At 46.2% G+C, this 24,913-nt stretch overlaps 1 protein-coding gene across 5 annotated transcripts in view; it reads left to right on the forward strand.

Annotated features, from left to right (window-relative positions):
* Positions 1-24,913, forward strand: part of ARMC9 (armadillo repeat containing 9) — a 132,198-nt gene that overhangs the window by 21,154 nt on the left and 86,131 nt on the right. For all 5 annotated transcript variants that reach the window (XM_079134853.1, XM_079134851.1, XM_079134849.1 and 2 more), the window contains exons 8-9: positions 10,324-10,481; positions 14,915-15,013. In XM_079134853.1, coding sequence (XP_078990979.1) covers positions 10,324-10,481; positions 14,915-15,013 — 257 coding nt within the window. The remainder of the gene's footprint in view (positions 1-10,323; positions 10,482-14,914; positions 15,014-24,913) is intronic.

Consider the following 24,913-nt stretch of genomic DNA (forward strand, 5'->3'; position numbering starts at 1 on the left):
TGAGAAAAACTAGTTAATATGGAATTGGTGGCCTCAGTTGGCGCCAATTTTTTCTTTGATACTACATTTTGAACCGTGCTTAAATTATCATGTTGGGAAGGGCATATGCGTGTTCATGCCTTCAGTAAGTATTGATGGCATATTCCTTAATTCCCAGCAGGTGGAGTTTCACTACATGAAAGTTTTGGTCTGTGCAATATCACATTTGCTCCTTTCAGAGTAGAGTCATGTTGGAGAGGATTGCAAAACCCCCTGCTGTTGTTTTTCCACGCTTCTTTTAGAGAGTTAAATCTTTTTAAAGAAAGGAAGTATTAATAAATTATTAATACTCTGCCATCTTGACAAAGAGTAATAGTTTAGCTTTGCCACATAAAGAGAGCTTTGGTAGTGTCGGGAGAAAGGCTGGGATGTTTGCTTTTGTCCTCTGTAGGCTTGTGTGTGAACCATCTTTTCATCACTCTAATGAAGTACTTGAGGCAATTAACTTATAGAGAGAAAATGTTTATTCAGCTCACAGTTCTAGAGGTTCATCCCAAGATTGGACTGCCTCATTTCTTTGGGCCTGTGGTGAGAGAGCCTGATGGTCAAGGCAGGGATTTCATCAGGAACCAGCAAGCAAAATGAGAAGACGGCTGGGCCAGGTGCAGTGGTGCACGCCTGTTACCCCAGCCGCTCTGGAGGCTGAGGCAGGCAGATTGCCAGTTCAAAACCAGCCTCAGCAATTTAGCGAGGCCCTAAGCAACTCAGTGAGACCCTATCTCTAAATAAGATATGAAAAAGGGCTGGGGCTGTGCCTCAGTGGGTAAGTGCCCCTGAGTTCAATCCGTGGTACAAAAAAAAAAGAGAGAGAGATGATGAGGGTGGCCCTCCTGAAGGTTCCACCACCTCCCATTGTTGCCACAGGCTGAATTCCAGGCTTCCAGTAAACCAGGTCTGGCCGCTTGCCCCAAAAACCAAGCAGAAAAGGTAATGATGAAAAGCACGAAGGGGACATTAATCCATATGGCCATTTTTTTGTTTTGTACCAGAGAATTAACCCAGGGTGCTTAAGCATTGAGCCACATTCCCAGCCCTTTTTTTTTTTTTTTTTAATTAGAGATAGGGTTTCGCTGAGTTGCGTAAAGCCTTGCTAAATTGCTGAGGCTGGCTTTGAACTGGTGATCTCCTGCCTCAGCCGCGTCTCCGGGATTATAGGTGTGCCACCGCACCCAGCTTTATGTCCATTTTTGGAAGGCAAAGTGAGATTGAAAGTCCTAGCTGTGTCTTTGGGGCATTGACACGAGCTTTAGGTTTAAACAGAGAGAGAATTGGAGTAGGGTAAGAAGTATGCATAATTAAAAGTCCTGGGAAAACTGTGGTCTGGTTTTCATGATCTCAGTTCTGCTTCTGAGAGATGACTTTGGAGGAGTCTTTATACCTTGAGAGGCCAATCTCCATTTGCCTCAGGATGTTTATCTATCAGACCTTTGGTCCTGTAAGGGGGCAATTTGGCCCCCATGAGATGATTGCTTCTGCTTAGGGGGATGGTCTCATCCTGGGGTGATGTGCCTGAAGACTTCATTTTTCCTGGAAGGTGCAAAGCAAAGACTGGAGAATTCTCTGGCACAACTCCAGAGGTCTGAAACAGGATACGTAGGAACTGGTCATTGAATGTCCCCGCAAATCTTATCTCAATCTCAAAATGGAATGAGATAGGTAGATAAATTGAGGACGAATAAGCCTTGTGTTACTAGTTTTTAGATGAATACTTCTTAAATGATTAACATGTCTATGTGAACTGAGCAAGTCACAGAACCTAAGGTCATCAAAAAGAGAGACAAAATGAAAGCAGAGACGCCAAGCTTTAGCTTGCTTTCAGTTACCCATTGAACATCTACAGACCTTGGTAAAGAGTCACTGCTTTTAGCAAAGGCAGCCTTTCTAACTCCCTCTTATACCAGTAGTGCCACCCTGGGGACCAAGCCTTTAACATATGGGTTTTGGGGGGACGCCCATCTAAACAGTAGCATTTTGCCCTGGCCCCAAAGGTTCATGTGTATGTCACAGTGAAAATGCAGGCATTCCATCCCCAAAGTCTGAATTGTTCCAGCATTGCTCCAAAGACTCCTCTGAGACTCAGCAAACTCAGCTGTGAGCCCCTATAAAACTAAAATTATGAAAAACCATAAAACAAGTTATATACTTTAAAGATACAGTAGCAGGATGTACATAGGACAGATATTTTCTAATTTAAAAGGGAAGAATAGGAAGATAGTAAGGAGGAATCTGCCAGAGCAAGACCAGATCCCAGCAGGGTGAACTCCAAATCCTAACACTCCATGTCTGGTATCCGAGACACACTGTGGTGGGATGTGAGCCCGTAAGGACTTGGGCAGACTTGTCCCTGTGGCTTTGCTGGTCATGGTCCACATGGCCCTCTCTCAGACTGGCTCTGCATGCCCCCTGCAGCTTTCCTTGGCAGGCACTGCGTGTCGCTGGCACCTCTGCCTTCCTGGGGATCCAGTGCAGCTTCAGCTTTGCTTACACAGCTTCACTGTGCCTCACCCCACTGGAGGTGGCTTGCAGGCACTCTGACCCCCTAGTACACCACCTGGCCACCAAACCTTTCTTAAAATCTTAGTGGAAGTCACCATCTACCAACTGAGCTATCTCCCCAGCCCCTACCATGGCCTCCTGTCTCTTGCATTCTGCAAAACCAATACATGGACAGCACTAGGTCTGCTGCCCGTGCAAGCTGAACCTGATTCCACTTGAACCACAGCAGCAACAGCCCCGAGTGCCTTGCTGGCTGGACAGAAAAGAAATCCTGAGCCATCTCGGGTGGGAAGGACATTCCAGGGCTCTTTTCTAAGAAGATTCTGCCTTGGAGAATCTTTTGAAACAAGTTAGCATTTTTACATCTCTGAGTCTGTGATGGGTACAGTGGTCTTGATTTCTGAGATGTCCTTCAGCATTTTTCCTGCTGCCTCAGTACAAACCATGTGGCTTCTTTTTGTCTGTGCTAATGTCTTTAGCAACTGCGCCCTTGTTGGCCACACCTTACAACCACTCTTTTCCTGACCAGGTTGCAAAGTTTTTAGATCTTTCTGCTTTGTTTCTTTTGGTCTTGATTTTCACTGTAAATTTGGCTCTAAGCAGTCAGTAAAACCCATGCCATAACCTGAAAGCTTTGCTGCCTTGAAATCTCCTTTAAGTAAATTAGTCCATCACCTTTAAGATTAGCCTCTCACAGAGTCCAGGGCACAGACAAAATGTTTCCCAGTTCTTTGCCACAGTGACAAGGGTAGCCTTTCTTTCAGGTTCCAGTAGAATCCTCATTTGCATTTGAATCCTCATCAATATGACTTTTACTGTCTACATTTCTATCAGCATTCTGGTCTTCTGAGAACCCATTAATGCTAAATCCAGACTGCTGTAAGCCAATTGCCAACGCTCCTTTGCATCATCAGGCATAGTGAGAGTCAGCAGCCCTCCGCCTTGGTACCAGTTTCCCTCACATATCTCTAGCCAAGTGGTTCCAGATGTACACTTGGTTCTGCCTGCTCTGCCACCCCACCTGTAGCTCAGAGTGGCAGACCCTGCTAACCCTGGAAGGAGGAGTAGAAAGACAGATGTGGCCTCACAGGATTAACCAGGCTGCTGCATGGCTGGAGTGCAGATGTGGAGCCTCTCGGGCTGCTCTGCCCCAGTACATATGCCTGAGAAGCCCCGCTGCTGCTGTCCGGGCCGCAAGCCTCTTGCAGTGTGAGTTCCGGTCTTGTGCTTGGTGCAGTGGGTCCTGCGCCAGTTTTCTCACATCAGCACAGTTGGCACTCTTAAATTGGCCAGACACTTGGATCTTGTCCTGCAGCTCCTGGAAATGCACCTTCATCCCACCAGTCAGTTGCTGCCTAACAGAGTGCCCCAGGTGTCGTGGGTGTGCTCAGCCATTGAAGCAGACCAAACTTGTCTTTCCAGTGTCAGATTTATTGAATAACAATAAATTCATAAGCTACATCACTTTCCTCGGTTGCAATTCACCGAGTACTTGTGGGTCACATGGTAGGCATAAGCTGGACCTTCAGAGGTTCTTTTCCAATTCTAATGACTAATATCTGTAACATTAAAGTCACATCAGACTTTATCCAAATATATGTGTATGTATATATGTATGTGCGTGTACACACACACACACACACGTATATATGTATTACTGAAAGGTTAAGAAAGGGTTAAGGTGGCCACAGGGCCCAGAAGGCTGTACCGAGAGCAAAGGCAGAGAGAGATACGAATGCAACAGAGTCACTGCAGGTGATCAGATAAGATTAGGAACTAGCCTTGAACTTGTTCAGGGTGCAGAGCTGTCAGTGTAGAACTTGTTCTGGGTTAGGGTCCAGATCGCAGTTTCATTGTGTCATGTCAAGCAGGAAGACTGAGCTAAGCTGAAGTCTGGGAACAGAGATTTGTCACCTGTTGACCTGGTGACCTTGTGACATGTTCTTTGTATGGTCTGATGTTGGGTTGGTGTGGGCTGCCACAACCAGTCTTGAGGTGCTTCTCCTTTTGTGGGCCTCAGGAAAGTGGTTGCTTCATTCAGTGGTCTGGTGTGTGTGAGAAGCTCATGGACCTGGCTTTTCTGATGTGAGTTTGATACGCCCATGTATCCATGTGTTTCCAATTTAATTTGATAAGTTCACAGGTGGTCATTATCCGCATGATTAATTTTTCAGTTTGTGCCTGTGGTTGGACTCAGACATGAGTCCAGACATGTACAGACATGGTGTAGACTCGTTCTATCTTAGCACTCACATTCAATGTGGAGTAACTCCTGGCAACTACTGCTTTATGAAGTGGAGTAACTCAGAGCTAGATGCAGCCTGAAGACTGCTCTTCTCTTCTTCATGGAGTATCTCAGCAGGGAACAGCCTGCTCTCTACACTAGACTTAAACAATGATGTTCATTATTATTATTCTGCATGGTCTAGAAGTTATGCCATCTTCATTGAGCTGTCTCATGGGCGAAGTTAGATAGGGCCACCTCCAGGGCTTCCTCTTATACATGAGTATTCATTGATGCTGGCTGAGTAGCTCATTGATGATTCATTACCTGGGGTCTCAGCAGAGGTCCATGGGTGGAACAAGTTCACCTGCATGGCCTCTCCTTGTATCCAGGGCTTCCTCAGGACATGATGGCTGAGTTTCCAGGGGAACATCCCCAGTCAGTACTAGATGGACGCTGTATCTCTTTTTCTAACCCAATCTTTGAAATAACGTAGTGTCATTTCTGGAAGTTCTTACAAGCTAATTCCTAAGGCCAGCTCACATTCAAAGGAAGGATAATTGGATTCTGTGCCTTGATGGGAGGGAGGGAAGAAGGGTCAGAGGCTTTGCAGACATTCTAAAACTGCCACCCACCTGTACCCTTGGACCCTGGAGACCACTTGAGCTGTCAGTTGAATCTGCTCAGTCCCTGTTCAGAATTGATCTTTGGATGCCTAGGCAGTGTGGGTAGGGAGATGGTGAGAAACTTCTCTTCTGTTCCCCAGTTTCTGCAGCTCCTGATCCCCCCATAGCCCCCCCGTTTTTCAGTGTAGCTTTCTGTTGGGAGCCAGTTATATCTTTGACAAGTGGCCCAATTTCACAGATCCAATAACCATGGGAGGATGGGTGTCAGTTGGATAGTTTGTGCTTCTCCATTGGGTTTTCCTTTGGAATTTCAGCAAGAGGCCCAGGGTTTTCAAATCTTCTTTATGTTTGATTTAGCTGAATTTTTTAAGTGTCCAAGCAGAATTTCTGTGAAATTGAGCCTGTCTGGTGAAGTAAACTCTGCAATGCAGTACGGCCATGGAGATCGAAGATTAGCAGTGACCAGCACCTGTATCAAGGGCTTGGGCCAGGCATAGTGGCATGACAGCTAGTTGTCACCCTCTTGTCTTCTCCTTCCATTATCGCTACGGCTACAATGACCAAAAAGCACAGACATGCCCCCAGTTTAGTTAAATTCTGTATTCAGTTATTATTTTAAAATGAAATGGTTAGATAATAATAATCATTGCATGTATCTCTTGAGAGGAAAGTTACAGGGATAAAGTGAGATTTCCACAAGCTTTTGAAAAAGACAAGAAAATACTTTTTTTGAGAGAAGTAGAAACTTCTCTCAAAAGGAGAAGAGCTTTGGTTAAAATATAGCTCATTGGGTTATTATTTTAACTGAGCCACTTAAGAATCACATAGAAATACTATCTTTTGGTGTTTTGGGAATTAATTGGTTCAGTCCCTTCAAGATAATATGCAATTAATCACCTTTATAGAGTTCAGAGCCCTGGACAATATTTTTAAAAATGATGACCTATATTCATAGTTATATGTTTAAATTCCTTCATCCAGTGTTTGCAGATTAGCAAAAAGCAAAGCCAGTTTATATCTGAACACAAAAAGAGTGTGTCAGCATATAATGATTGACTTTAGGTTTTTAGATTTGAAAAGCTATTTATTTATTTATTTATTTTGCAGTGCTAGGGATTGAAACAATGGCCTTGGACATGCTAGGCAAGCACTCTACCATGGGCCATATCCTTACCCCCATATTTTAAAATCAGTTGTATTTTCCTGAGCAGCTAAGTAGTCTCTAAAATTAAAAGCTCCTTAACTCTTTGGTAGTGTGGGGAGCAATGTCCTAAATGAAGTGGAAATGTTAACAGAGAAAGCTTGAGTGACCACGGGTGAGGTTTGTTATCACTTCATTACTGATTCCTTGAATGCTAGAATCATCAGAAAACTCTCTATCACTTTGACATTCTTTTAGTTGTTTATATCTCTTACATCTCAAATTTTTGTAAACCTGAGATGCAATTTCATGGATTTTCGTGCAGATCATGTCAGTAGTATTAGAATATAAAGAGTCTAAAAATATTTCTCCATTAAAAGTTGAGTTCATGCATGGCAAGGCATCTTGGCTTTGTTGTGTTAGCTCTTTGTAGCTGTGTCCAAAATACCTGACAAGAGCAAAAGAGGAGGAAAAGTTTATTTTGACTCAAGGTGTCAGAGATTCATGGTCGACCAGCTCCCTGGCTCTGGGCCCCAGGTGAGTCAGAACATCATGGTGGAAGGGTGTATTGGAGCAAAGCTTCTCAGATCATGGCAGCCAGGAAGCAAAGAGAATGCAAGAAGCCAAGGACAAAATATGTAAACCCAAGACATGCTCCCAGTGACCCCCTCCTCCAGCCACGCCAACCTGCCTACAGTTACCATCCACTATTCTATTCAAATTATTAATCCATCAAATGAATTAACCTACGGATTAGGTAATGGTCTCATAATCTAATCCCACCCTGAACATTTCCTGCATTAATACAGGAACTTTTGGGAGAGTACACATATCTAAATCATAATAGTTGTCCTTATAAAACTTTTGACAGTGAAAAGAGTCAAAGTGCTGTTTAATGTTCTGGAATAAAGTTGGTAACTTTGAGGTGTCCCTGAAATCATACAGTCACGGTCAGGGGTTGGAACAGGGCCTTGCACATGCGGGGCAAGTACTGTACACTGGGCCACACTCCCGAAGCCCCATATTTAAAACTGAGTGTTTTTTCCTGAGCAGCCAAGGAGTCTCTAAAATTGAAATCTGACTTACTCTTTTTTCATAGGTAGCTAGGATGTCTGCAAGCTGATGTCTCTGGATAGAAGGTTATTCTGCCAAATGGTGTGTTTGAAATTGGTCATGAAACTTTCAGTCCAGTGGTCTACTTCTCTCAACCTGAAGGCTGCAGGACGTTAGGTCTCCTTTTCCTTGAAAGTGCCACATTTGAAATTGTCATACATTATAATTCTGGGTTCCCAAGGCAAAGGTTCCACAAATAATCCCTTATGTTTAGTTAATTGCAAAATGAGCTTCTGAGGAGCATAGTGCCTTTGTGCAGTTGCCTCTGGAGAGAGGCTGCTTTGGGGACATTCACATTGATGATTTGGGAGGTCATTTGGGTTTTACTACTTGGTATCTCATCTAGCTTGGTACATATGACAGTTTGCACAGTGTTCTCATGTGTTACCATGAGGTGGGACTGTGAGTAGTAGAATTTTCATCTTTGTAAGTTTTAGTTTATGTATTTTTGATTTTGATACATATGAAGAGCTTTAATGATAGCACACATTTAAAAAAGAGGTAGAAAGAAGGTAGGGAGTCCCTATCCCTTAAATGTTTAAGGAGAAGCTTGAGAAATCAGTTCCAGAGATATTTTCTAGGAGTTCAAGTACTGGACATAAATTTGTGCCAGCTTCCTAAAGTTATTTTTCAACACTGAGATTTGATGGTTGCTGAATAAGAATAACAAATAGTTCATTATCAAGATATTTTGGGTTTTGATAGTTAAAATAGTTTACTTTTGTATACATTGTGACACATGAAAGTTTTTGAAATACTGTCTGCATGTGTGTGAGCTGCATAGCTGTTTGTGACACAAACGTGGAAGAATGAATAACTTAGGACACTGGTTCTCACACTTACATTATGCATCGAGTCACTGGGGAGTTTGTTGAAAATCTAGAAGCACAGACCCCCTGAGTATATACAAAACCAGTCTCTGGGGCGAGGCCTGATCATCTTTCTTTTTGGATGATCCTGATGTATTTCAGAGCTTGCGTGTCACTGCTTTAGGATGCAGACTTTCTGCCACTTTTTCCAGTTATCAGTTTGTAGAGAAATACATTTAGAAAGTCTTTGACCCCTTTCCATGGAATGAAATAATAGCCACCACTTATTGATCACCTGCATATCTATGCCAGTCGTGGCACTGGGCACTTGGAGTGTGTTTTTTATTTAATCCTCACAGGGAACCTTCAAGGTAAAATTTTTTATCCTCATGTTAGTGAGAACCTCAGGAGGCTGAGGCAGGAGGCTCATGAGTTCAAAGCCAGCCTCCACAACTTAGCGAGGCCCTAAGCAACTCTGCAACTCTCTAATAAAATCCAGAAAGGGCTGGGGATATGGCTCAGTGGTTAAGTACACCTGAATTCAATACCCAGTACCAAAAAAAAAAAAAAGGAGTGAGAATCAGAGAAGTTAAATATTTTGTATGTGGTTACTCAACAAGAAAGTGATAGAGTAAGAATTTGAGCTCAGGTTGTTAAATCTTAAAAATCTCTCTCTGTACCCATGAAATCTGTTCTAAAATGAAGATTAAATGTTATACAGTTCCTGCTGAATCAGTGCAATAGTGAGTTAATCTCTTTGGAGGTAGGGTTATTTCCTATCCAAAAGAAAGCTTGAAGAGAGGGAGAGAAGTAGTACTATCATCTGGATCTGGAGTACCCCCAAAGTCACATGTATTAAAAACTTGGTCATCAGTCTGTGGCGCTGTCGGGAGGTGGTGGGTCCCTGGTAGGTGTGACCTAGTAGAACAAAGTTAGGTGGTTGGAGTGTGCCTTTGGCATGTGTCTTGAAGGGGATATTGGGATGCTGGTTCCTGTCTGTCTCTTCTTGCTTCTGGACGTCATGGCTTCCTCTGTTTCTCACTTCTGTTCTGTGCCACCATAGGCCCAAATGCAATGGGCCAACAGACTGACACCTCCAAAACTGTGAACCAAAATAACCTTTCTGCCCTTTAAGTTGATTTTCTTGGGGTTTTTTAGAGTGACAGAAAGCTGACCAACCCAGGAGGGTGGGGCAAAGAAGTTTGGCCCTGGTGAGAATCTGCCCTTTCCAGCCATGACCAGAGTGGTGTGGCCTCAGTCTCTCCAGGGCTGCCCTTTGCAGGGGTTCCAAGCGGGGTGCTAGACCTGCAGAGCTGCTGGCGGGGGCCTGGCACGTGGCTTTCGGCTTCATCACACTGGCAGCATGAGCAGCACATTGCTGTCTCGTCTCCTGGATTCTTTCCTTCCAGCATCGGTCGCTCAGCTCCAGTTTTCATTTAAATGGAGAACTGTCTTGCGGATAGGAATGTCCCCAGATAGCCTCATAGTACAAAACAGAGGAGAGGACACAGGTCTGGGTCCACTGTTTCGTGAGCTGAATATGGGAAGAAATGTTGATTTTACTTCTCAGGCATAGAGAGAGGAACTAATAGAAATTGTGTGGGGTTCAGTAGAGGGAAGAGATTTTGTTAGGGAGCCCAGTGATGATTCAGTTGAACTTACAGCAACAAGAACATTTAAATCAATGATTATAAAACTCTTTGTAAACACAGGTGGCATGAAATAGAAGTAGTGTTAAACACAGTAGTGTCAAGTTTGTTGTTATGACAAAATATTCTGACAGTACGTATGATAGTCCTTTGAGAAGAAGACGTTTATTTTGTGGGGTTTTGTTGTTGTTCCTATGTGTGGCTTTCATGTAAACTGTCTTCCTAGAAACCCTGCAGCAGCTGCACCAGCAGTTGGTGGAAGCCGAGCGTCGGTCAATGACATACCTGAAGCGGTACAATAAGATCCAGGCCGACTACCACAACCTCATTGGAGTCACAGCTGAGCTGGTGGATTCGCTCGAGGCCACGGTCAGTGGCAAGATGGTAAGGAAGAGCCCTGGATGCATGTGTTTCTGTTGAGAGAAAAAGTGGAGAGTGGGCTGTGTGGGTGGTAATTCCCAGCCAGCCACTTCCTCGCCAGCCTCCGGAGCCTGCCCCTCTATTAAAAAAGCTCATGTGGGTAGAGGCTGAGCTGGTGGCTCACGTGATTTTATCATGCGGCTTGCAGTATTTTATCCATTTTCCTAACACATTTACCATATATCCATATCTCTATCTAACTTACTCTTTTTTTTTTTTCTTTTTGCGGTACTGGGGATTAGAACCCAGGGTGCTCCACTACAGAGCTACATTCTCAGCCCTTTTTATTTTTAATTTTGAGACAGGGTCTCACTAAGATGCCCAGGATGGCATTAAACTTGGGATCCTCCTGCCTTAGCCTTCTGAGTTGCTGGCATTATAGGTGTGCACCACCAACCTCTGCCCCTAATTCTTAATGTTAACAAAGGATTAAAAAAAAAAGAGGAGGAATTCTCTGCTGGTATAGTGAAAAGCAATTGATTTTTACGTGTTGGTTTGTGTCTATTTACCTACCTTTCTGAACCCCATTGCTTGCTTAGGTTTTTGATTGATTCTCCTGTGTTCTAGATGGGTAGTCACATCATCTTAAAATAATGATATTTTTATTTTCCTTGAATAATGTCATGGGCATCTTCATTTTCTCCCTGACTGTAATGGGAATGACTTTAGTATTTTACTTTTAAAAAATTAGAAAGTACAATGAAATCTCTTTGTGGAAATGGACATTGTTTAAAAAACTGAAGTAATTGTAGGTTCACAGTACAGTTATAAGAAATAATACAGAGAAATCCCCTGTCACTTTGCCCTTTACAGTTTGTAAAACTGTAGTGTATCACAATGAGTGTATGACATTGATACAATCTGCTGATGTTTTTTCTTATTTTCTTAATTTTACTTGTTTTTCTTATTTTCTTAATATTACTTGTGTGTTATTAAGGGCTATATAAAATTTTATTACCAGTGTAAGTTTGTGTGTCAAAATTCTTCCTACAAACTTTAAAAATGTGACTATAAAATAGTGTGCATTATAGAAAGTTTCAAAAATATAGACTGATGCAAAAAAAAGAAAAATTACATATAATTATAAGTCCTAATGCTTACCAATATTTCAGATTTTTTTTAGAACTTAAATACATGTTTTACCAAAATTCATTCTAGACCACACAGTTTTCTGGCCGGCTTTGTATTAATGTTGAATCACATGCTTAAAGTCATTGAATGTTCTTCTGCAGTGTCTTGCCTTTAGTGGCTGGAAGGTTTTGGTCCTGTGGCAGTGATGTACTCCATGTAGTATGATGTGCCTATTGGGTGTTTAGTATTGGGTATTTAGGTTGTTTCCAGGTTTTTGTTTTCATCAGTAATTAATATAGTGGGAAATACTCTGTTACTTTTTTTAAAAAAATATTTTTAGTTGTAGATGGACACAATATATCTTTATTTATTTATTTAAAAAATTTTTTTAGTTGTTAATGGACCTTTATTTTATTTTTTCATTTATTTACATGTGGTGCTAAGAATTGAACCCAGCGCCTCGTACATGCTAGGCAAGCGCTGTACACTGAGCCACAGCCCCGGCCCCTATTTTATTTACTTTTATGTGGTGCTGAGGATCTCACCCAGCTCCTCATACCAGAGAGGCAAGCGCTCCACCGCTGAGCTACAACCCCAGCCCCTTTATCAAAGTTGATTTGCCAGGTTGAATTCTATGCTTAAGGTCCTTCAGGAAGATTAAGCTGACTTGATTTCATTGATAGTTCATTTCTTTATTTTCAAAAACCCTCCTTGCTGACCCTGGTTATTATTATTAAAATTTTTATGTTCTGCAAATTCAATAGGTAAGAAATATTATCTCATGATTTAAATACACATTATATTCCTTACATATGGAATTGAACATTTTCTGTACCTTTCATTCATTTGAAAAAGATTCGTTGAATACAGGCCGTATGCCAGTCCCTGTTCTAGAATTTGGGAAGCGTCACTCAGCAAAGCGGAGGTGCTGTCCTCAGGGAGCAGCTACAGCAGTAGAGAACGTGGATGGTAAACAGCAAACACAAGCAGAATAGATAAGAAGCGGGGTTAGAAGACCGCAGCTCGGGGAGCGAAGGGGAGCCAGACGCTGGGATCAGAGTTTGGGGGTATGTGTTTGGACAGGGTGAGGCAGGCTGAGCTTCCTTGCTGAGTGACTTATGCTGGGGGAGGCACCGGAGTGAGCATGTGGGGAGAAGATGGGTCCAGGCCACAGGCGCAGCCAGCGCAGGGGCTAGCGGGCTAGCGTGGCCTGAGCCTCAGTGTTTAAGGAGGGAGCTGGGGCCAGAGGGGAAGCAGGGGCCAGGGCTAGGGCCAGCCCGGGGTTGGGGGGCCAGCGAGGAGAAGGTGCAAGGCAGGACGAGCGGCCTGGGGTCATCAGAAGGCTCCGACTTCACCCGAGGAAGCTGGGTGGACCGTTCAAGTGGGGAGTCGGGACAGATGTGGCAGGGTCACCTGGCCACTGTTTCAGAACAGTCCACAGTGCCGCGGGGAGACTGGGATGACGGGCAAAGAGGCGATTGCAGTCCTGGGAGACCTGGTGTTGGGAGGAGCGGGGAGAAGCACTTGTCTCAGTATGGGGTGAAGATGGTGCTGAACGAGGTGGTGGGAGGGAGCACAGTCAAGGGCGACTCCTGTGCTTTTGGTCTGAGCAGCTGGAAAGATGGTGTTGCCACCAGCTGAGACAGGGAGGCCTCGGGCAGAGAGCAGGCTTGGGGGAATCAGGTTCAGCTGTGGACAGGGCCGCTGGGCTCCGGCATTCACAGTTCATCTTTTGCAAGTATTTTTCTCAGCCTGTTGTTTGCTTTTCAAGTTAGTGTTTCTTAATTTGTGCACCTTCCTTTTGCTTGCTTTCCTATTAAAAAACAACTGCCCCCATCCTGGGTGTACCACCTACAGCCAGGTTCACGTGACACCTGGTGAGGTTTGTGACCAAAGATGAGCACATGAGCTCCTGTCACTGGTGTTTGTGAGTCGAAGCTTGCAGACCACAGGCAGGGGTGTGAAGAGACCTCAGGTGTGGAGAAGGGGCAGAGCAGAGGCTGGACTGGCTTGTCTTTAATGTGAAAGAGACACATGTTCTTGGCAAAAGATGGAAATGAGTCAGAGGATCGTGTAGGAAGCCTCCTCCACCACAGTTCTTCCAACTCATTTCCTTTTCAAGGTCAATATTAACATTTTCTTTTGTATGGTTTCAGTTCGCTTGTATGTGCACAGGTGAACAAGGGACTGTTCACATTTTAAGACTAGGAATCCTTTGACAGTGGACTCAGGGAGATAAAGGAGGGTTACCCTTAAGTGGGGCTCTTCTTTCTCTGAGTGATTTCTTATGTTGTTGTGTGTCCAGTGATGATCGGACATCTGCCATGGAATGGACAGAGTGACCCAGTGGGATAGGCAGGAGCCCCAGCGGGTGAGAAAAAGGTCTGGGCCAGTGTTCGCAGGTCTTGCCAACTCTCCATTTGGATAGCCCTTCTCCCATGGGGATGGGTGAGTGAGGGGCAGGAATAGAGGCCAGTTCCATTGCCATGTGCAAGTTTCCACACACGGAATCATGAAGCTGCGCGAAAGGAGGGTCCCCTCTGACCATCTTGCAGAGAAAATTTGGAAGGTTGTGGGGGCAGGGTGTTTGGGAGAGAGTGTGGGACTTGTACGTTTTAAATAAGCATGTGTTATCATTATGGAAAGATATAAGATGAAAGGAAAAAAATGATGTTGCCATCCTGACCTGTGGTACCCACGAGCGAGGTGAAAGGTACTGAAGAACACCATGAAGTAGCCGCCTTGATGTTAACTAGTTCAGCCTGGTGCTGCCAAGCACTTTACTGTTTATTAATAAGGTCTTCATTGTTTACTCAGCAAGCATCTTCCCAGCCATTGTTGTGTGCTGGGCATATCTGGACCTTACTTACCCCTCACTGTGACCCCACAGGTAAACCTGATTCATCTCACACAGGTCAGGAGTGCAAGGGGCAGAGCTGCTGGTTCTCTCTAGAGCACAGACCTTCAGACCTGAGGCCTGGTCCTCTTTCCACCACGTGATGACCACCCAGTGACTTTATTACTTGAATTTACAAAAATGACTTAAAATCTATTTATTTTCCATGGCAATGGGAATATATCAGGTAAGAATGCACCATTTAAAGCTTGATGTCCCATGATTGCACCTCAGGACATCAGCGGTTGTTTCTGTCAATTCTGTGTATTAATTCCTTTCAAGAGCTCCAAAGGTAAAGCCAGATGATTCTTTTTCCAGCTCATCATTTCATCACTGTGCCTTACAGAGGCTGCCGAGGGACAGCAGCCTCACACTGTCCCTTGGGTGAGTTGCGTTCCTTTCACCACATGCCGCCGTGTCCTCTTTGCAGATCACCCCGGAGTACCTGCAGAGCGTCTGTATCCGCCTCTTCAGTAACCAGATGCGGCAGAGCCTGGCACACAGTGTGGACTTCACGAGGCCCGGGACGGTGAGGCTCTGCCTGAGCAGAGCACCCCTGCTCTGTCCCCTAAATTTAAAATGAATGTAACTAAAGAAAAGGAATGTGCATGAGAAAATCTCATTTAAGAGGCTGAATTGCAGCTGGCTCTGGAGGTCTAGAAACTCTCAAAAGGAAAAGAAAGCTATCTGGGGTTTTTGTTTATTTGTTTTGGGTTTTTTTTTTTGGCAGTACTGGGGATTGATTGAGCCCAGGGCTTCAGGCCTGCCAGGCAAATGCTCTAGCACTGAGCTATAGCCCCAGCCTGGCAGGAAGTTGACTTTGGAGAGAATGTAGCCTCTGGAGGCTGCAGTGGAGAGAAGCATGTTGTGATCTGCTGGGGGCAGCTGCTCCCAGGGCCCCAGGCCTGGGAATCAGTAGGAAAGGAAGGAAGGAAGCCTTATTCTCTCCTTTAAAGAATTGCCACTTTGGGGTTCTGTGGTCTAAGGCAGGGGCTCTTTTTTTCCTTTAAGTAATTGCAGGTTTTCAGGAACGGTACAGAAGTGGCACAGAGGTCTCTGGTATGCCATTCACCCCAAGCAGCTGCTAGCATTTTTGCTGTTTGCTTGTTCTCCTTCTCCTTCTACACACACACACAGTTTTCTGAACCATTGAAGGATCAATTGCATATACTATGGCCCTTACTGCAAAATACTGCAGAGTGTATTTTTTAAATTTATTTTTTAACAGCTCCATAAGAATTATATATGTTTGTAAGGTTAGTGTGCCTCTCTTGAGATTAAGGATATTCTCCTAGGGGACGGGAGGTGTAGGCTCAGGGGCGGAGCACTTGTCTAGCACACAGGAGGCCCTGGGTCCAATGCCTAGCACCTCATAAAAATAAAACAGTCACATGATTAGTAACTTCAGTAAGTTTAAGCTTGATGTGACCTCCTGTCTAATCTGTCTTTTCCGTTTCGTCAGTGAGCCAGTCACACCCTTTGTGGATCCTCCCCTGCCCCAGTGACCCAGGGCCAGGTGTGGCGTGGAGTTCTCAGGGTCCTTAGGAGTTTAGTTGGGATGTCCAGTGACTAGTAGGATTTAGGATTTGGAAGGAGAGGAATGTTACTTGCTTTTTTATTTTTTAAGGGGATAAATTTATTTTAGGATCAAGCAAAATGCCGTCAATTTCAGGAAAAACAAGTGGGTACGTATCGGCCTCCTCTGTAGAGTGGCCCCAGGCCTGCTCCTCCTCAGTTGCCTGGTCACAGTGAGGTGTTCCAGCCGATGGCACTCTGTAAAGGCACTTGCCCAGCCCGTGGGAAACCTGCTGGTGCCTGGTCTTCGGACCTGGCTATTAACGTGAGCCTGTGCTTCTCCAACTTACTTTAATTTTGAAAGTTCAGAAGGGCCCAGGAAAAAGCCACCTTCATCCCCTGCTGAGTTCCAAACCACTGAAAAACATGACAGAAGAGTGCAGACAAAGGAGACAAAAGTGTCATTGTCACTACGGACAGGGCTCTGTGGGAGAATGTGGAGTTGATGTTTTTGTGGTGGTTCCTTTAGATACAACATGACAGTAGAGTGTATTTTGACATGTTATACATACATGGAGTATAACTTACTCCAATTAGGGTCCATTCTTGTGGTTGTGCATGATGTGGAGTTACCCTGGTCGTGTATTCATAATAAGGATAGGAAGCTGATACCTGGTTCATTCTCCTGTCTTCCTATTCCCGCCCCCTCCCTTCCCATCATTCCCCTTTGTCTAATCCAGTGGACTTTGATTCTTCCCTTCCCACCCTCCCTTGTTGTGGGTTGGCATTGTGCAGTTGATTGATAGGGAGGTGGGTTTCCTTCTCTGAACTGCGGACTTATGGAAGCATGCTTACCCAGTCCTGGATACCTCTGCCAAACCTGGGCCACTACTGTCGCCACCATGCCCCCACGTGGGGGCAGCATGGAGGAGATGTGCTGACTGTGCCTGGCTGGCCTGCTGCAGGGGACAGGAGAAGATGGGCAGGTGGTATGTGCCCAGATGCAGGGAGTCTGCCCTCTCCTCAGAGAGAGGAAAACTGTCACTGGCAGAGTGCCCCATGACCACCCCAGATGGAAACACTAAGGAGGGGACACGTGTACTCCCACCCTCCTGCAGTTCATGCCCGGTACCTTTAAACGTTGCCTACACAATCAGAACTGGCAGGTGACTCCAGGTCCTCTCCAAAGGCTGAGTAATGCTGGGGTTCTCTTCTTGGAGGTTGGGAATTCCCCCAGGGAGCCTCTGCTAGTTCAACCTGCATGCCATTGCCCTGACCTTGGGTTTATCTGTCCCTCATCCTTATCGCACTTAAAAACTGGGCTACATAGGAACCAGATTTTATAACATTCAGAATATAGAGAAAAGAAGTAGGTGTTCTCCCGTAGGGCAGAAGAGATAAGGAAGACAAAAAGCTTCTAAGATTACTCAGGCAGACACATCTGTCAACAGCAAATTGCGTATACTACGTGGTCTCACAAGATTATCACCTGGTGACATCGGAGCCATCTTAGATTGTGTAAGGACACTCTGTGATGTTTGCACAATGACAAATCATCTAGTGACACATTTCTCAGAATGTATCCCCGTTAGGCAGTGGGGTAGTAACACCTGTAATTCCAGTGACTCAGGAGGCTGAGGTGCAGAGGATAGCAAGTTTGAGGCCAGCCTGGGCAACTTAGTGAAGCTCTAAGTAACTTAGTAAGACCCTGTCTCAAAATAAAAAAATGTAAAGGCCTGGGGATGTGGCTCAGTGGTTAAGCACACCTGGGTACAAGTCCCAGTAATGGCGGGGGGAGTGCATCCCCATTATTAAGCAGCCCTAAACTGTATTGTTAAGACTACACAAGTCACACAATGCAGCATATGTTCCAGGGGAGCCTGATGCTAGTCCATCCCTGGCTGATCTGCTTCTGGGTCAGGCTTCGTGTTTCCTAGACAGCTGAACAGCTCCTTGCTACCATCTGTTGAAAGTTGGCCCTAGACCAAGGCATAGGGTTAGGACTATGCAAATACATTTATTGGAACACATCAACTCAGCAGTAAAAGGAGCAGCCCACAAACCCTTCCCTCCTTCACTCACCCGGCATCTCAGCCCCTCCCTTAGCTAACCCCATTGCCTGTGTACACACACATCTTTCTAAACCTTTTCAGTAAATGTATTAGGTATGTAATTAGGGTTATATATTAAGGTTTCATTACATTTATTGTTCTGCAATTTTTTTCTTTAACTTAACATGCTTTGGAGAGTCTTGTGTGCACATTTCCCTTTTAGAGCTTCAGCTTGAGAACATGGTGCAGTCAGCCATTCTCTTCTAACATGATGGTGGCTTTTCAGCCCATGTCTGCTGCTAACGATGCAACTGTCTTTGTGCTGCTGTGGCATTTAAAGTACTTGGTCTGTCTTTTCCTTCTTGTCCCCTGTCCTCCCAGGTGAATTCAGAGATTCAAGGACAGGTGTGCCGTGGCTAAGGTGGGGGTCCCTTCCCACCCCAGGCCAGTGGCCCGTCCAGTGACAGGAATGGGCAGAGGGTGGCTGATCATGAAACAGTTTGGGCTGACCCTCAGGGTGGAAATCTGAGTCATAGCTCTTGGGTGAGTCCCAGAGCCCACCTAGTGGCACCTCTGGGCTTGTGCATTCATGAGATGGGAAGTTTCCAATTGAATGCATCCTTATTTGGAAAAATGGCCCTTCTGGTAATTAGTCCTCCCTTCTTCAACAATTCTAGGTGACGCTACACTGGAAGTAAATAGTTCTGGGCGAAATACTTCCAGGAGATGGCAAGAAGTCTCTGACAGGCCCCAGAGGGCATCTCCTTCCACACCCACCATCTGCTACAGGGAAATGCTGCAGGGCCTGGGGCAGTGGTGGTAGTCACCCTTCTTCAGATGGCCTTGTGTTCAGGAGCATTGCTGTCATTGCTCAGTTGAGCAGGACTGTTCCTGAAGCCTCCCAGCGTGTGGCCTTCGCTGTGGTTCAAAGCTTAGCAGCAGCTCTGCCCTCCCCTTCTGTGACCTTCCTAGGTCGGGGCAAACACCCGCACCTGGCCCATCACCATAGGCAGACTTTCCAGACTTTCCAGTCCAGTGCCCTGTGGGTTAGGAGTCGCCCACCCAGCTCCTGTCCCTCTGCCCCTTACGCTCCAATGCCTGTCCTGCCTCTGAACTAACCTGATGACACTTGGTAGAGCCGTGCTTGGCCATCAGTTCAGTCTCCCTTGTGTTGCATGCAAGTTCCGGGCTTCTCCTGTGACTGTCTGACGGGCTCGCCACAGTCTGTGTCCAAACTGGGCTCCTGTGCTTCCTGACTCAGTGAGAGACTACAGGGAACATTTGGGAATTGCCCAGGGCCTTTCCCCTCTTTGCCCTGTGTTCATTTGGTCTCTGGGACCTGGAAGAGCATCCTCCTTCCCTCCCGTGTCTTGATGCCATCGTGTTTGCTCACGTTCTTCCAGGTTCTCTTAAAAGTGGCTTAAAGTCACTTTCTAACCATTCCAGGCTCTTGCTGTACCGAGCACACGCTTACCCAGCCAGAATGACCTTTCTGGTTGTCTCATTTGTTTCTTCCTTCATGTTTCGGGGAGGATGCAGGTGTTGCACAGTTGGTCGATGGTGTTGCTCCCTTACCCAGTACCTGTCCCTGCTGCAGTGTAAAGCATTCCTCGTGCTCTGTATGTCCCCCTTCCTGCTATGGAGTTGGCCACAGCACCTGTCCTTCCACATCTGGTGGGGCTGCTCTCTGGGTCTCTGCCTCCATTGCCTGTACAGTCCCTGGGCTGAGCACAGCACCTTGCATGTCCCACTGGTCACCTGAACCTCTCTGGAGGTCTGGCCAAGGGGTCCTACCATCCTTGGTCACATGCACTTCTGCACAGCACAGGCAGCATCATGAACAGGGGCAGGAGGGGAATTGGCAGAAATGGGCTGGTCCTCAGGGGTTAGCTGCCCCTCTCTGTCCCGAGCTCAGCTGCTGCTGCTGGTGTCAAGCCCCGCCTTTTCCTTCCCGCTCCTGGGACAAGCACCTGCTCTTCTGCCACTTTTGTACCCTCAGAACTGCATCTGCTAACACTTATCCAACAGGATTCCCCAGCCCAGAACCAGACAAACTTTGATTTAGTGAGTTTGAGACAGACTTTCTAGTATGATTCCCAACACACAGTAGCAAACCAGGCTCTCTGGAGACAGACTGCTCATTCTCCCGTTGGAGTGACTAGCAATCACCTTCCTTCATGTTACCCCTGATGCGGAGTTCTCTGAACACCTCTGCAGAGTGATCTCACGTGTCATCAGCCAAGTCCTTGCCCCACTGTTATGACCAAGAGCTGTCCTGGCTTGATGTGGTCCCAGTACCCATCTTCCCCCATGCCAGGACCCCAGCGACAGGGGGCAGCAGTTGCTGCGAGGCCCAGGCTCCAGGGCCTTCCTGTGGCTGAGAAGTGATGGAGGTGTATGTTAGGCAGCTTTGCATCGCTGTGACCAAAAGACCTGACCAAAGCAACTTAGAGGAGGAAAAGTTTACTTTGGTTTCATGGTTTTAGAGGTTCAACCCACAAACCAATATATGAACCAGTCCATGAACAGCTGACTTAATGCTGTGGGCCTGAGGTGAGGCAGAACCTCGTGGAGGAGGATGTGGTGGAGGGAATCTGCTCCGGTTATGGCAACCAGGAAGCAGAGAGGAAGCTCAAGAGAGGAACCAGAACAGAATAATCCAAAGGCTTACCCCCAGTGACTCACTTCCTCCAGCCACACCCTGCTTGCCTCTGTTATCACCAGTAGTTCATGTGAATTATGAATCTATCAAATGAACCCACTGACAAGGTTACAACTCTGATGTGGCCTAAAAGCTCCACCTCTGAGCTTAACTGTATTGAGGACTGTGCTTTCAAAGCATGAGCTTTGGGGGGACATTTCTAGATCTAAACCATAACACGGCATAGATGCTGCTATTACTGAAAGATCAGTCCTTGTCCCTGATGCCAATTCAATAATGACAGAGTTTTGAGAAGAAGGAGACATTTTAAAGTTTTATTGCTTTGCTAGCAAAGGAGAAACACAGGGGACTCCTGTCCCAGAGGCTGTGGTTCTGCCCATCAGTGGGAACTGGGGTTTTTTAAAGTGGTGATTCAGAGGCTATACTCCACATGTTCTCTGTTGGAGTTGTAATTCACTTGTTAATATGGTAGATGGTCATTTCTGAGATCTTCTGGTGCCATCCCCAAAGTCTGAGTTACTTTGTTCCTATGGTGGGCGTGTGCTCAAGGACAGATATTCTGCCTAGGATGGGAAAGAAAGGCAATATCATTTCTCCTGAGACTAGGGAGGAGAGAGAGGAAGAGAAACATGTCTGTTTTAAAAATAAGTTGCAGTGGCAGGGCAGCAAGGACTGTGTTCAAAGTATAAAGTGGACACTGTTACACTACCCTTTTACCTTGGCTTAGATACGCACTTGTCTCCCATGCCCATGGTTTCCAAGAGCCCTGCACCAACCCTGGTTCCATAAAGATGCTCAGTGAATAGTTGATGCATCAAAACATTACTTACCCACTCTTCTCAACCTGTGCCCTGAAAAGGTTACTCCAGCCTTCACCAGGTTTCCTCAGAGGGGAGGCCACCACCGGCCCACTGATTGGTTCACTGGCTTCCTTTTGAAGCCCCTTCACTCAGAGAAAGTGGACCTTTCTCTGAGCTCTCAGCATAAAATTCTAGAGATCATAAGGTCTGGAGTCAGGACCTCTTAGCAAGGCAGTTCTTTCTGAGACTTTTTCCTCTGTGTTAAAAACCTATTGTGAGCCCTCTGGGCAGAATTATTCTGTGATTGATGATGTTTGGGTTCACCATCTTTCTCTTGCTGGGGCTGCTGCCTGCCTGTTGGATCTGTCCCCACACCACGCAGATACTGGTGCGCACAGCTGGTGGCAGTCACTCCCGAGTACAGCCAGCGGAGGCTGTGGTCGCATCCTGCTCGAGAACCTGCACACGTAGACGTCTAGAAATCCAGTACACAGTGAAGGCTGGTCAGCAGAACCTCAGAGCGGCCTCCTCAGTGTTTCTGTGTTATTGTTAAGGCCTCTACCCAAGGGGAGGATGCAGAAGCTGTGGCCTGCTGTGTTCCCTATCCTTGAGCAAGTTCATGCCTCGGGTCAATGTCCAGGTCAAATTCAACTTTGTAACTTACATTAGAACTCAGTGCTTACCAACTGGAGCAACCACATCAGAGGGAGGAGCTCAGCAGCGCTGGGCGGGCAGCGTGGCGCTGCTGACTTGCTCCGCTCTCCCTGGGGCCCCGCACGTGGCCCTAACAGGCCTTGTGGGTCCGCCTCCCGTGCATCATGAACATGACTGCAAGTCCTTGAGCAGCTCAGTTCATTTCAGAGGAGATCTGAGTATCTGCTTTGTTAACAGAAGGATTAACAAAACAAAAAGCCCTTGTCTAGAGCAGGGCTTTTGGCCTCCAGCGCCCTGCTGTTTGAGGCTGGATTATTGTGTGTGTGCGTGGAAGGGTAGCGGCTTCCCCCGCCTCCACCCATGAGGTGCCAAGAGCATCTAGTTTTGGCAACGAAAATATGTCTCCAGACGTTGCCAAATGTCCCCGGGGGCAGGGTCACTGCCAGTTGAGAACTGCTGGAGGGAAAGGAGAAATGTAGAGTAGAGTGCACAGTGTGGAAGAGGCTCCTGATGCGCCTAGAGAACCCAACAGGACCAGGTGAAAATCAGCGCTCGCCAAGGTCCGAGGAGCGAGGGTAGAGGGCAGTTCTGGGAACCGTCTCCTGAGCTCCGATGGTTGGAACTGAGTTTGAAGATGAAGAAGGAGGAGATGGAGGATGGGGCAGTGGTATGCCAGAGGCAAGGCTGAGGAGATGGGGGTGGGTGGCTTTGATAAAGCTCCCCTTGGCTGAGCGTGGCAGGGGGCTGGAGGTAGAGATGGAAGTGGGGAGTGGGCAAAGCCAGCACTGTCTCTGGGACCCAACTGCTGGCTTGACCCTTGGCCCAGGGCAGGGTGCTTAACCTCCATATCTTCTCATCCGAAAGTGGGCATAACAGTGCAGGAAATGAGCTAATGCTCATGAGACCTACTGATGGTCAAGGAGCACTGTTACCGTGGCTCTCTGGTAGGGAGTTCAGTAGAGGTGGTGCCAGAGGAAGTCCCTGGTGTGGGGACTGGAGAGAAAGTTGTGGATGTGGGGAAATTTACCACAGAACCACCAGGACCTGCTTTTTTGGGGCGGGGGGTGGAGATTGAGCAGGCCAGGATTAACGAACTTAATCTTCCTAACAGTCCTGGAGGTGGGCACTGTGAGTACCGTCATCTTGCAGGTGAGGAACCTGAGGCGTGGAAAGTTGTTTGGCCATGGATCCTCCACTGGTCAGGAGCTCTCGAGGCAGGCACTCGCTTGTTCACCCCTGTGTAGCCAAGTACCTAGCGGTGACCTGGCAGATGGTGCACTCAGTAAGTGCTTGCTGAATGCGTGGAACACCAGGGCCGCCTCTCTTGTGGACAGTGCGCTGAGCCATTTTTCCTGCAGCTTGTCTCTGGCTTCCTTTTTTACTTGATTAGATGCTAAAGTCCTAATGATGTTTATCTTACATATTGTTTCTCCTCATGAGGGCACGTTATTCCTGCTTTTCAACTCCTTTCTTCATGGGGCAAATAGAATCAGAGAGTTTAGCAAAGGGGACTGGTTTTTAAATGATGGAAAACTTCAAATAGCTATGAAAAAAGGGTAGTGATAAATTCTATTGGGCAAATAGGAATTAACCAGTATTTCTAATTCTTAATTTTTATTTTTTGAACATATTTTGCTAATATTTTCACGTGGCCATGACCTTATTTGACCCAGTTGACGCACTGTCAGCTGCTTAGTCTCTTTAATGTAGTACATGAGTAACTTAGATACCATTTCAAACTTATTTTCTGAACTCTTCTCTGAGCCAATAACAGGAATAAGCAGTTTACTAATTAAAACAACCCAAGGGCTAAAAAATATGGAAACATACATAGTCACGAACCATTTAAAAGTGGGGTGAGATGTCTACAAGGAAGGAATCTACATGTCTGTGAAAAGGGAAGTGATAATGACAGGCATCGCCCGGGTCTCCTCTTACTCACCAGAGGACTCTGGAGTAAGCACTCCTGGGAGTCAGTCTTCCAGTCAGTGACTTTGTACACTATGTCAGGCGCTGGGGACACGAGGGTGACCTGTTTCCAGTCCTTATAGAATTTTTTGTCTGCTGAAGAAGAAAGACACAAATATTTGTGAAATAATCACCCCGATGTGGTAAGAGTGACTGATGTCCCGTTTGAGGGCTGTGGTGACACAGAAAGCGTAAGGACCACTGCCTGCCCCGTGGGAAGGGCTCTTCGGGGGACAGATTCGTTTTTCTTTCAAACAAGCCAATGAACAGAGAAACACCTTGGTTCCTTTATGAAGCTAATTTGTAGGTATATATGAAGTTCAGTTGATAAATATCTGAGACTAGCCGCAAGTGTGAGGTATTAAGGAATGGAAGAGGCCTTGCCTTACCTGATATGCACTTCCTGTTATGGGACTGTCACCAGAATGGGCTGTTACTGGCTTAGCAGTGAATGACTTATGGACCAGAGTCAGACGGCTGAATCTGAAGTGCAGCTAAGTCCCCAGACCTGGCAGGGATGGTGATGCTCGTTGTGGAGGTTGGCATGGTAGGGGACAGACAGACACGAGGAGGGAGCGTGAGGTTGCAGGTAGTTCACGGACTGGGCCCGCAGTGCCGACCCCGCGTGCTTTCACTTTTGAGCAACAGTTTACTCTGCCTGGCTAAGTCCACAGGATATGTTACAGTCCTCCGCAGACTACCTGATATCTGCAGGATGAATGTAGGCCCTGAAACACTGATAAGAACAGTAGTTACCCTGAAGGGGGATCTTCTCTAAC

Source organism: Sciurus vulgaris, assembly GCF_902686455.1.
Source record: "Sciurus vulgaris genome assembly, chromosome: 3".
Taxonomy (NCBI): domain Eukaryota; kingdom Metazoa; phylum Chordata; class Mammalia; order Rodentia; family Sciuridae; genus Sciurus; species Sciurus vulgaris.